Genomic DNA, 13,128 nt, shown 5'->3' with positions numbered 1-13,128 from the left:
ACTCCTACAATATAATGACTCAGCCCTACCCCACCTTCCTGAGTAGATATAAGTTACCTGCCTACCATTTTTCTTCTCACCTTGACACAGAGAGTACTCCATCTTTCTGTGTTATACTTCTGAGGATGCCAGTCACAGCTACTGGTGAAACGTCAGGTCCTACAATGCCAAGACCACGGCCATACAACCCGGAAAATCTACAACAGCTAAAGACCCCAATTATCATGGCATCTATGAAATCTTGAGCTTTACCTGATAAGGCAGCCTCAGCACGCATGCCGAAGTCTCCGTGGACAATCATCCTTGGAGTCAACCAACACCAAATTCAAGCCCCACATTTGCCCCGTAATGGAAACCATGCCTGCAACCATCCAAACCACCTCAGAGTAATTTCTCGTCTCTTAACAGATCTTGATCATGAGTGCAACCTCTGATTCTCTGAGCTCATCATTTCTGCGCCCCTCCTGATATAACAACAACTCTTGAGGGAGAACCTATTTTGGGCTGGAAATCTGCCCCACTTGTTGCCAAAGCCTCTCCCTTTTCCTGTGCCCGTTCTGCTTTGCCTTATAATAGAGAAAGAAATCCCCACTGTGCACATTTACTCCATGGAGATACACATCCTTTAAAAGCTACCCCCTTCCCATCCAAATATATGGTTTAATAACAGTAGAGTGTCCTGCTACCCTCCCCTCGTGGATTTTACTTGCCATCCAGCCCCCTAGGTATATCCCTCGCCATACCACGAACTGAAACCCAGGACTGACAGTTATCTTCCACACGACTCACACTTTTCTTGCACCACAGAACTGGGTACACATCGTTGTACATTCACACAGGTACTTATGATTTGTTTGGGTTCTGTGTGTGTATATATATAAAAAAGCATGTTCAGATGCAATACTTCAGAAGGAAGACACAGCGAGTCTAAAATCAAACATTCAGCTTTATTGACTACATGGGACAGGTAAAATGTTTGCAATTCACGACTAAACCGTTCACCTTATCAGCAGCAGAAATACCCAGTTGGAACCAGCCCAGCAAACACAAGCTTTATGAAAGATGATGTGTGAAATGTAACCAAGGAAGGGGGATGGGACAAGGGGAGGCTGGTAGGAAGTCTGTAGAGACGGAGTCACCTAAAGGATAGAAAAGGAGAAACAGAGAAGGGACAGAGCTTGGGCTAAAGGAAAGAAAAGGAGAAACAAAGAAGGGAGAGAGCTTGGGGGGGGGGGGTGAGAGATCACCTTTAAGAATGGAGAAAAGGACAGAAAACAAGCTGTAAAAATTAGATTGGGGAAAACAGAAGGCAACAGGGGAAACAGAAGCTTTTGAGCAAAGTAATGCCAAAAACATGGGAGGACCAGGGATCAATTGGCAGGAAGGAGAAAGGTAGTGATTGGCTGAGAGCGGCTGGAGAGCTTAAGGCAGGGGACGACAGAATGGGAAGAAAGCTAAGGAAAGAAGGGATCTTAGAGGGGGGGAAATGCTTTGCTGGTCCCACTGCATGAGCAGTGTCTTTGGCTCAGATCCTGTGGCAAGGTCCTGGAAGCAGTCCTTGCTGAGAAAGTGACTTGACTCAGGGGTTGTGGATCTTCTTTTTAAATCTAAATTTCACATGTTTTGTTCATGCAGTTCTGAGAGGAGGAACAGCAGCTGTTACTGAGGATCACTCTGACATTAGCATTACTCTTTTAAAGGAGATGGCCCTTCTTTTGGTATTCACTTATAGGGAATTTTGTTGACCCTATAAGATGTAACTGGATTTGAGAATGAATTTCCACAGTCCCCAGGTACTAGGCATCCTGGTCTGTCTGAGGGGGGATTATCTCAGAAGGTCACAAGCCAAGCATCTGGCAGAAGTTCTACAACTCTTTTGGGCAAGGTACACCTCTGCACCTCTGGTCTACTTCAGCTAAACTTCTGATTTAGCATAAAGTATTGTTGGTTTCCCTCCATAGGGTTGTGTTGTTCTCTTATAATTGTAACTATTCTGACACAAAGGTGCATTTATTTTGCTGCCAGCTCTTTATCTTGGTTAACCCTTGGAAGGGTTGCCATTCATAGTGCTGTAATGCCCAACTTCTGGATCCACATCATCTGATTCCACTCAACTACATATACAGTTGTGTGCTGCCAAGAGTAAAACCCAGTTATTCTTCTGAAACAAAAACATTAATTTTGAAAAAGCCAAGCAAAATGAAATTGCTTGCTGCTCTGTTGCAACAACCATTATGAAAACAGCAACAGTAGCATTATAGCTTTTGGACAAACTGAAAATCACAATACAGTATCAGAAAAAGAGGGAACTAAGAAAAGAGAGGCACAGATATCGGAGGTAAAGAACATGACAACACCCTGTCTGCATATTTTTAAAAATGTCAAATTATAGCCTTTTTAAAGAGCGGCCATTGCCTTTTTGTCCTAAAAAAGCTTTGTTACAACATGAATCTTTAGTAACTTAACTCAGCAGAGAAACTTCCACCACTTTAAGACCGTCACAAATCATGAACACTACCTTCCTTGCCAGCAATAATCTTTTCTCTCCTTCCTCTCTTCCTTTTTTTGATCACCATACAGCATGAGGGAAAGCTCCAGAGTCCATGGCACTTGAGAGCAAGACACCTTTGTCACATATAAGTTTATCCTAAAGCAGTCCCTACTTGCTGCTGCTTACTTGGATTTTTTTCTCCTGGACAAACACAGCTGCCTGCAATTGTCGTTGCTGCAAGAGAGGTACTATCATCATAAGATGGGACTGACCCACACTACGATCATCTAAACATATCGCTTTTTGGAGGGGAGCCCAAAAACTAAGCACTAATCTTGATTATTCTAGTACCTGTAGACAGTAAAGTGGGCAAGCTTACAATGGAACTACAAGCAATAACACGAAGCAAAGGCAAAACCACACCAAAAGAGCTATGGGCTGCTGTATGGCAAAATGCCAATGTTCCACCTATAATGAATATGCTAAAGAGTGACTTCTGAAGTCGTATTTCTCCAAATGATCTCTCGCAATAACATCAAAATTCTGCTAGTGTGTGACAGAAACAGAACTGTAACCTACAAACTGCTCACTGGAAGAGAGCCACAGCCTTATATAGCACCAGCTGCAAAGAGAGAGAGAAAGAGAAGGAAAAAAGGAGCACCCACACAAATAAAAATACAATTCTTCATGGTAAAAATTTTTCTTCATATATTTTCATATAAAATTTAACACATGAAAAAATACTTGCCAGTGCTCTTCCAAGGTATAATCCAATGGACAGGCAACAAAACAAAGCTATCCTTCCAGACAGCAACAAATAGATATTTTCAGTATTTCTTTCCCACCCACTGCAAACGCCACAAAACCCAATACACCAATATGCATACAGGACTAGGATGTAAAGAAAGGATAATTCCAGAATTAATCACAGTTCAGAAAGGTACTCAAGAATTGCCTCAGCCCAGTTATAAAAACATCAGCTCCTTGCTTGGACAGGGTGTTCTGTCTTGTGAACAGCTGATTTTGACGAATAAACAATGGATGAGTAAGCAATGGATGTAAAAAATAGTGCATGCCATTTTCATTACAAAATTCTTCCATTTTGCAGTTGATATCATTACGTTTAGATTCCAGAACTTGCACCTTCTTACTTAGTTTCCAAACACCTTTTGGTAACAGTGAAGACCAAATTATTACAACATCTTGAAATGCTTTTTGAAGGATAACCAAATCATTTTGCATCTTGGTAACAAGTGAGTGGCTACTGTCGACCCGCAGATCATTTTCCCCAAGGTGTATTACTATAATAGATGGGAAACGGCACTGATGATACAACTGATGCAGATTGGGTAACAGATCATCCCACTTCATTGTAGGGATACCTCGCCAAGTCACATATGCAACAGAAGCCGAGAAGCCCAATTGCTTTGTTCCCACGCTGAATTGCGACCTCCTCTTTGATAACGAAATCACATAATCACCACATATCCAGATGTCCTTTATGGTACAGCTCGAACTTCCAGTACCTAAAAGTAAAATGCCACATTATATTAACTATTTCAGTTTGCACTCCATGGAAGTTTAATAATGCTCCACAGAAATAGCTGAACTCTTAAATGATCAGAAATTAAGGACTGGATACAGTTAGAAAATTGGAGAACTCTCCATTTAGAAGGTCACGATCTGTACATGGGGTGGCACGCGTACCTGTGGTACGAGAAAGACAAAATTCATTCCAATTTTCATAAGCACATTATTAGAGCGGCATTAATCAAGGTATGGAAAGGAATGAAATACAGATACTATACAAAAGTTCCGAGATGGGTGTCCCCCCTTGAGGCATTTATAAATACAAAACTAATGACAAAAGAAAAAGCTATATCCTACGATGTGCTGTTGGATGAAAATAATAAATTAAGACCATTAGAGAGACTAAAAGACAAAAACATTCACCTAACATGGTGGGAAAAAACGCAAGTGCAAGATAGGTACAACAAAGACAAATGCGGGGAGTTCATAAAAACCAAAACAGATTTGGATAAAATATGGTTGTCTTCCAATGACAAACTTATTCAAAAGACATATAATTTTCTCTTGGATGATCACCTATATGACGAGAATATAAAGAATGCCATGATCCAGTGGATGAAGGATTTGGGAAAGACTATACAATTGGAAGATTGGCTAAAAGTATGGAAGTCTATGAAACTAATGAGGGCAGTAGCATTTAAGGAAAACATATTTAAGATGTTCCATAGATGGTATTGGACTCCTGAAAAGTTGGCAAAAGCATATAAAACTGTAAACAAAAACTGTTGGAGATGTAAAAATAATGTAGGGACGTTTTTACATATGTGGTGAACTGCGAAAAAATGTATAGTTTTTGGAAAAATGTAAGTAACTTGATAACAGAAGTGCTACATATAAGTTTAAAACTATGCCCGGAGACTTATTTGTTAAACATAATTCCAAATGAACATAAAGGGAAAAACTTGTATATACTAACATATATGCTCACTGCGGCTAGAATCCTGATTGCTAAGTACTGGAAGCAAGAAAAGATTCCTAAGAGAAAGGAATTAGCTGAGAAACTGATGGAAGTCGCAGAAATGGACAAATTAACAGTAATTTTGCAAGGGAAAGATGATAAGGTGTTTAAAGAAAGATGGGCAGAATTTTATAAATGGATAGAGAACAAAACTTTGTAACAGACTCGTACAGACTATGTGTGAAAAATTACAATTGTAAAGGTTGTATTTCTTTGATAAAACTTAAATAAAACGGGGGGGGGAGAAATTTAAACATATAAAGATTTCAATAATGCTAGATGATCGTGGTCAACATTCCTACAAAACTAAGGTCAAGGAAGAGAATAACCAACTGGACTTTAGAAAGTTGAGCTTTATTAATATGCATTAGAATTAAAACACTTTCAAAAATCTGACAAGAAACAATGGGGAGAGCAGGTGAGGCAAAAGGGGTGGGAGGAATTTGTGTCAGATGTGAATGGTGCAGTAGAGCTAAGTAAAGGTAGGAAGAGTGAACATGTGATGCACTCCTCCCAACCCAGAGAAAGGGAAACTCACTAGAGGTGCCGTGGGCTCTTTCTTTATCAGATCCCAAATGCACATCAAATAACCACAATCTTCCAAAAGAAAGACAATTTATTTTACAAAAGAACATCAGTACTTTCAAGAGTCCAAAACAGAAAACTTTTAAAAGAACCCAGCTAAATAAACTATCTCACTTTATCTTTAAAAGCAGGTTCTTGCTCCAGGCAAAGTCTCTAAAAGCAGGCCACACAAGCAGTCTTGCTGGCCACACATCAATTTCTCCTCCTGGTAATCTGGTTCAGATGCAGGCGAATCCTCCATTGTCGAGAGAGACCAAGATCAAGATTTTTTTAAAAACAGCCTTCTACCTACCACTTTTGTCCACTATCTCCCCACTAACGAGCTAACAATTTAACAAACATGACCTTTTAAAAAACATAAATATCATTATACTGATTTTTATAATTTTTTAAATTTTAAACATAATCTTTTCCAGCCAACATACAAAGGCTTCATCCTCGACAAACATCACCTGTTAGCAATTTGTCAAATTAACCAGCACATAGGGCTATTATCTTGCTCTTAACAGTCACAACATTTAAAAAGCAAGGCATGATTACAGCTAAGCATCACAGAACACAAAATAATTCCTTTCGTTGCAAGGGGAAAAAATAAAAGAAGAGTCCTACTGCTCCCTCCAGACCACTGGGCCACAAGGAAAGCAAGGGGTTGGCTTCGGGAACTAGCCTCTTCCTTCACCAGGCAGTAGCATCCACCTACACAGCAGGCAAATAAGGTAAGCAGCAGGAGAAGAGTTTTCCTTCAACCGGTCATCTACAGGTCAGATAGTACGCGATCACAGTGTCAGTGTCCAGTTTACCTTGGATGGGGTACAACAGTTTCTTCTCCCACCCAAAACCAGCGTTCTAATACAGCCCCTGCACTGTCTAGAGTAGTATCTCTCCACAAAGAAAGGTCACCCCAGAGAGCTAATAGTGGAAGCAACCCAGCATGCCCATCACTGGACCAGTCCAGAAGTTCAGTGAGACCAAAATATGGAAGCTTTGAACAGTGTTTGACATACATAAACATTTGAGAAAGAAGGGGAAACAAAGAGTACAGCTGAACTCTATTTGCATACTTTTTGTCGACATTTCTGCATTTTGAAATTGCAAATTTCAACTAGGTGTTCAAACCAAAGTGCAGACAAAAAGAAAATAAGTCCCTCTCTCGGAAAAAGTGAAACCCTACACTTCAAGCTATGACCTTCCTCTGTTTAAAAAGCAATCTCCTTTTACAGCCACTTGTAATGACATGCAAACATTTTGACCAGCATTCAGCAGAACATTGAGAACAAAATGACTCCCTAGGAAAGCAAGAAACTTCCACTTTCGTCTGCAATTAAACCAAACCAGTCCTGTTCAGAACTGGGAAGAGGATATAAATCCGCAGCAGCAGTCTATATTCAGCTGTGGGATTGGAACTGGGAAGGACCCAAGTTCAAATCCCATTCAGTCATAAAGCTTGCTGAGTAACCCTGGGCCACTCACTTTCTCTCAGGATTACCTACTTCATAGGGGTGTTGTGAGGACAAAATGAAGAAGGGGAAGAAACATGCATGTCAGTCTTAGAGGAATGGTGGGATAAATGCAAGACACAGAGAGACAACCAAAGGGGGGTGGGGGATGTGAGAAAAAAACCAAACTGCCTTCTGATTGACAGATGGCAGGGTGTAGAACATAGGTTGCATTTCTCCAACTATATTGGTGATATAAATAAAATTCAGCTACAACACTTAGATTCCCTTTGACCAAATTCTTAACTGGCAGCCCAGTATAAAGATATTAAGGAACATAAAACATAGTCATTAATTCAAATATTCTACACATATTTCTATGGAATTTGGATTTGGAGCCAGATTCTATCATTCAATTTCACAGGAGTCTTAAAAGAAAACAAGAAAAAAAGAATACTTTAAGAAAGAGTACCACTGCTCGGTTTCAGCAAAAGGTATCTGACCCAAATTAGCAGGTTCCTCTTAAATTGGCCATGGAAACTGCCATCAAGGCACAGCTGACTTATGGCAGCTGTGTGGGGATTTTCAAGGCAAGAGATGTTCAGGTGTGGTTTACAGTTGCCTGCCTCCACAAAGCAACCCCGGATTTCCTTGGTTGTCTCACACCCAAGTACTAACCGGGGCCAATCCTGCTTAGCTTCTGAGATGGGGCTAAGCCTGGGCCATCCAGGCCAGGGCCCCCTTAATTAACTATTGCTAAAAAAATAAACAAATTATTTCTCAGAGCCCAGCAAAAGTCACGGCTGACAGAAGGATTTCCATCATACAGAGCATGACTTTCTCACACTCAGTGCTACCTCAAATGCCTCCCTCCCCCAAATGCTGCTCCTGGGAGAGAGAGGCTGCCAGGTACAGCATGGGGGCTGGCGGTCTTGCAGTGAGGGGAGAATCACCAAAAAGCTACTACTGAGCAGGGGGCGGGGGAGTAGTTCTCTGTGCACATTACTGACAGCCACAGAATAGTCCTCCTTCTCTGTATCATGTATGTGCACCCATGAAAGAGGAAAAAACTCTCTGCCCCAGGAGAACAGTCCGCAAGTCCCTCCTGCAAAGTGGCTGCCTCCTTCTCAGCCTTTCCTATATGTGAAGCAGTGTCAGCTGAACAGATGGTTCAGGGAAGGGGCTGCCAATCTAAGGAAGTCTCTTAAAGCTAGGATGCCATTTTCAACAGCTGATTTGAAACACATGAAAAGGTAGACAGAATGAGGAAACTGGGAATGGAAACACAGAACCCATAAGAAAAAAGCAGTTTTTTAAAAAAACTTACAAGGATTAGCTGGTCCTTATAACTTCCTTGCCAGGCAGGCTGAGTTGCACACACTTTATAGCTGCTACAGGCCCCCTGCTTGCTAGCCTTTGTTTTAAGGGAAGGGACAGGTTGGTCTTTGACCAATGATAGGGGCAGAAGGACATGCTCTCTCCCAAAAGTCTAGACTAATGAACTGTTTCCCCAGAATAAGGAAGGGCTTTTTTTCCTCAACACTTTTGGGGTTGTGTGTACAATGAGTACAAGTACACAAAGGGGTGGTGGCCTGCAAACGTCTACTAACATGCAGTGCATACCAGAGAGAGGAAGTTTCCCTGCAGTAGGCCATTAAGTGTGGGTGTCTTCCCTGGGGGTGTGTTTGACAGTCTACTGGACTGCCATTTAAGTATCAAATCCTTGAAACTGAAATATATGCAGTATTTAGCTAAACCTATCTTGCTACTTTAGAAATGCATCATTTATAACATAGTTAGCATATAAACTGTATTAAGTGACTTATATATGGAATATAAAAATATAAATGCCTTAGTTTTCTGCATGTGCTAATGTGAGAGAGGCATAAAATGCTGCACTCTGTGCTATCACATTTCATACATATATTCATTCATTCCACCATAGGATTTCTTTCAGTGCCAAAAAAAGATACCGGGTTGGGGGGGAGTGTTTTTCTCCAAAAAATTTCTGGGCCTTCAAATCTCTATTTCTAACGCTGGATTTCAAAAAAGTGAAGAGGAACACTTTCAAAATCACCAATCACAAACCATAAGGCACGGTTCAACAAATCCCAGTTGCCACATGACCATGGCACCTAGAAACTTCATTGTGGCACCTAGTATGTTCAGCAATTATTTTACTGTAGTGTCTATGATCCTCATTAGTAGTATGAAATTTATTTATCATTTCACATCGAAATACTTGTTGATGTATGGTATAAAAATGAATGTGCATGAAGTTCTTATCACTGCTTCCTTGTAAATTTACCCCATTCAGTGGCAACAGATGAATTCATTTCTCAACTGCTGTGTTCTATACTAGCTCCAAAACACAATTAAATGGAGCTTTTAAAATAATACGGTAGGATTAAAGGGCAACCTTTCATTGGGATGAAGACAACCAGGTCGACCCCATATTGATTTATATTTTACACAACTTTAGTCATGGCTTTGGAAATTTTACAAGAAACTGTGAAGAGTTTAGGATTATGCTTAAATTACAAAATATGACCATTAAAATACAAGCCCCTGAAAACAGCTCTGGCTCCTAAATTTTTGCACTGGCTCTTACAGCTAAAGAAAAATTGCCAAGGCCTGTCAGAAGGGTCTTTAATAAGTTAAAAACCAATGCCAAGAACTTTGCCTGCAAGCGAGGAGGACGTTAAGAAGAGCAGCAGTATTTCCGGTCACCAGGGCTCCCTCTAGCTGTGGAGTCTTGTGAGAAAAAATTCTACTTTGTGAGCTACTAGCATTAAAGTTTTGAGCGAGTGATTTGGCTACTGCATAAATTAGTTTATCCACAGCTTACCGTTCACTGGTGGTGTGACAGCTACATCAGTATTACCCTCCTTGTTCACGATCTTTTCTTCTTCTTTTCTTTCCTTCCTTCCTTCCTCCTTTCCTGCCTTTTCTTCCTCCTTTTCTCCCAAAAGTGGAATCGAACTTGGGGTTCCTTGGCCCACCTTTCCATCGCAACTCTGCACCTCCAAGTCTGGCATGGCTTCCACAGCCGCCATTGCTGTTGGACCGAGCAAGCCGAGTCTACCAGCTGCTACAACTGCCTCCAAGGCTTTCAAAATGGGTGGCTTTTTGGAATCGTCATTAGAAACAGGCGGCTCAGGCACCTTTTTTGCTGGAGCTGCACAAATAATGAGGCTGCTGCTATTACTTCTCTTGGTGGGCAGCATTGCTGGAAAAAACTTAATTATTTTTACCACAGGTATGAGGAAAACCCCCACCTATACTACTGCAGCCTCCGAAACGCGCTCAAAATGACCTGGAGACTGAGCTCTGGAGTCTTTACTTGTCAGGTAACTGCTTTACTGCCCGTCCCGGAGGGCCCGGGAGCCCAAGATTAGAGCCGCTATAACGGCCTTTAACGTAGAGGGGCACCCTTCCAAGGCACACGCAAAGGTCCCTCCGCTGCTAGGCAGAGGGCGAAACACGGCCCGCCCTCTTCCCCAGCTTCGAAGCTTCTCCGGAGAGACTTGCTGCTGCAGCGGCTCTTACTCTGGGGGAAGGTGACTTCACGCGGTCTTCTTGAACTACGGGACGTGTATCACCTGCCGATCTCCCGCCGGCTGTTCTGAACTACTGGCCCACTCCGCAGTGGCCGGCCATCCCAATCGCCTCGCGCCCAGGTGTCGAGGAAAACACCAGAGAAACGATGAGCCGTCGCCCTTGAAATGTGTCTCACCGCGAATCTTCCGCTTCAAAGCGTAAGTGCCGCCAGCCAAACTTCAGGGAGAAAAAGAACTACCACCTTGCTCCAAACCTAAACAGCCACCGTAGCAAACATATACCCTTCCGGGTCATATAGAGGAATAGTTCCGGATAGGTTCGTCTCATACAGCTCTCACATTATCCGGGCACTTCGAGGAATCTATGCAAGCACATGCGCAATAAAAACCCAGTGCTTTCTCTCGTTGGCTGACGAACAAGAATGTTTTTTTAAATCCTTGAATAAAATTTTGTTGGTCTTAAAGGTGCCACGAAAGCCGAGACTCAAACGTTCTTTTTAAAACTCACTTAGAAAACGGCGCATGCGCCACAAGATGCGTGTTTGTTGGGGGCGGTTTTTCGTTGAGTCTGTGGGTGCCTGCTTAGTGGGAGTCGGAGTAAATAACCGCTTTGTGTGCGATGTTTTCCTTTTGTTTCACCTTAACATGTTGGATAGAGGACTGGATAAAATAACCTCAGCAGAAGGTGCAGGAGTGCAATCCTAGCTCAAATATTCTGTAGCAGGAGATGGTAGAGATGGACCACGCACTTTCAGGTTGCAGGGAGGGGGTGGATTCCAGCTCCTTACAGAAAACTAACACTGGCTGCAGTCACAGGGAGCATTAGCCACGCTGCAGAGACGGAAGATAGGCGGATTTTCCGGGCGCGATCACATCGCAACATCTGGGAAGCGTAGAGCTCCTGAGGCTTCCCGCCAAAGATGCGGGGTAAAAACTGTGGGGCAAGGGCCGGCGTCTGATCGCGTTTCCGGTGGCATCCGGTGCCCGCCCATGTCCCCTTGCAAAAAGGTTTCTCCCCCCCCCCCCCAAGTCTCCTTGGGATGCACACAAGCACCCAACAGAGCATGCACACATTTCAGTTTTAAAAACAAAACACAACCCTGTTTGCCGCGCCGCCCCGCTTCTTTGCCGCTTCGTGTGATCGGCACCTCCCCCCTAACCACGGGACCACAACCGGACGCCTGATCGCGCAGTCGTGCGTTATTTTGCTGGCTCCGGGGAAAACGCCCGGCCCCCCCCCCCCCCCGCATTTTCTAGCCCGTGTGACCGGAGCCACTGCAGGGCTAATAATAATAATGCTTTGGAAGAGTGCTCTGCTGTGTTTGTAGTTGCAGGGAGTTTGGAGCTCGAGAGAGGCTTCCAAAACTGTGCCCCTCTATGATTCCCTGCCTGCTGTCTGAAGAGGAGCAGTTCATTCTGCTGCCTGTTTCGTGCGTGAGAGAGTCAGCCAGTCAGTGTCAAATAGAGAGGAACACCGCCTGCTCCCCACAGAGATAATCAAGAAGGCTACGGTGCTATGAGGAATAAGATAAGGAGCGCTGAAAACTATTAAAGTTCATCTTGTGGAACTGAAGCAATGTAGCACCTAAGACCATGCATAAGTATCTCAGAGGTCCCAAGTTCAAATTTGCCCTCCCACACCTCCAATAGGAGAATAATGATACTGACCTACCTTGTCAGACTGTTCTGAAGGTTATGTTTGTGAAGCATTTGGAAGTGAGGGACTGCCTGTCTTGGGAGAGACTAGCTCTGTTTAACAGGATGCCGTTTAAAATGGATATTTTGTTTAAAAATATTTTTCTGGCATACACCTTCAGTCACAGTAAACAGCTGCCACAGCAACTTTTTAAAAAATCTGCCCAGCTAATCAGATCTCCAATGGCCGATCAGGAACCCTGTTGGGCAAAAGCCACACCCACCTTTTAAAACCACTTGGCAAGCACCAGAAAAGAATCATGGAATCAGGGAGCTGGAAGGGGCCATACAGGCCATCTAGACCAACCCCCTGCTCAGTGAAGGATCAGCCTAGAGCAGGGGTGGCCAAACCTGTGTAAGGTAACAGCCACACAGCATAAACGTTGGATGTTTGAGAGGCACAAGACATGAACAAATATTACACACACATTTTAACTGAAAATATGCAAATATGCTTTTTATCAAGGTTAGATTAGACTGTGTGAAAGAGCCATATGTGGTTCCCAAACTGCAGTTGGGCCACCCCTGGCCTAGAGTATCCCTGACAAGTGTTAGTCTGGATGCTGCTTAAAGACTACCACCTACCTAGGCAGCTGATTCCACTGTTGCACAACTCTTACTGTAAAAAAACCTTTTCCTAATACCCAGCCAGTACCTTCCCGCCCTTAATTTAAACCCATTATTTCGAGTCCGATCTGCTGCCAACAGGAACAGCTCCCTGCCCTCCTCTTAAGTGACAGCCCTTCAAATACTTCAAGAGAGCAATCATGTCTCCCCTCAGCTTCCTCTTCTCCAGACTAAACATTCCCAAAT

At 43.0% G+C, this 13,128-nt stretch overlaps 1 protein-coding gene across 1 annotated transcript; it reads right to left on the bottom strand.

Annotated features, from left to right (window-relative positions):
- Nucleotides 1-3,412: 3,412 nt before the first annotated feature.
- LOC107120502 lies at nucleotides 3,413-10,894 on the bottom strand. Its single transcript, XM_015423218.1, has 2 exons — nucleotides 9,909-10,894; nucleotides 3,413-4,017 (listed from the first exon to the last, which is right to left on the bottom strand). Exons 1-2 carry the CDS (start codon nucleotides 10,285-10,287, stop codon nucleotides 3,413-3,415), a joined length of 984 nt encoding a protein of 327 aa, XP_015278704.1. The 5' UTR covers nucleotides 10,288-10,894.
- Nucleotides 10,895-13,128: the final 2,234 nt, after the last annotated feature.

Source organism: Gekko japonicus, unplaced genomic scaffold (genome assembly GCF_001447785.1).
Source record: "Gekko japonicus isolate JY-2015 unplaced genomic scaffold, Gekko_japonicus_V1.1 scaffold862, whole genome shotgun sequence".
Lineage (NCBI taxonomy): Eukaryota > Metazoa > Chordata > Lepidosauria > Squamata > Gekkonidae > Gekko > Gekko japonicus.
Note: the sequence above shows the minus strand (reverse complement) of the source record. Positions and strands in the feature narration are given on the sequence as shown.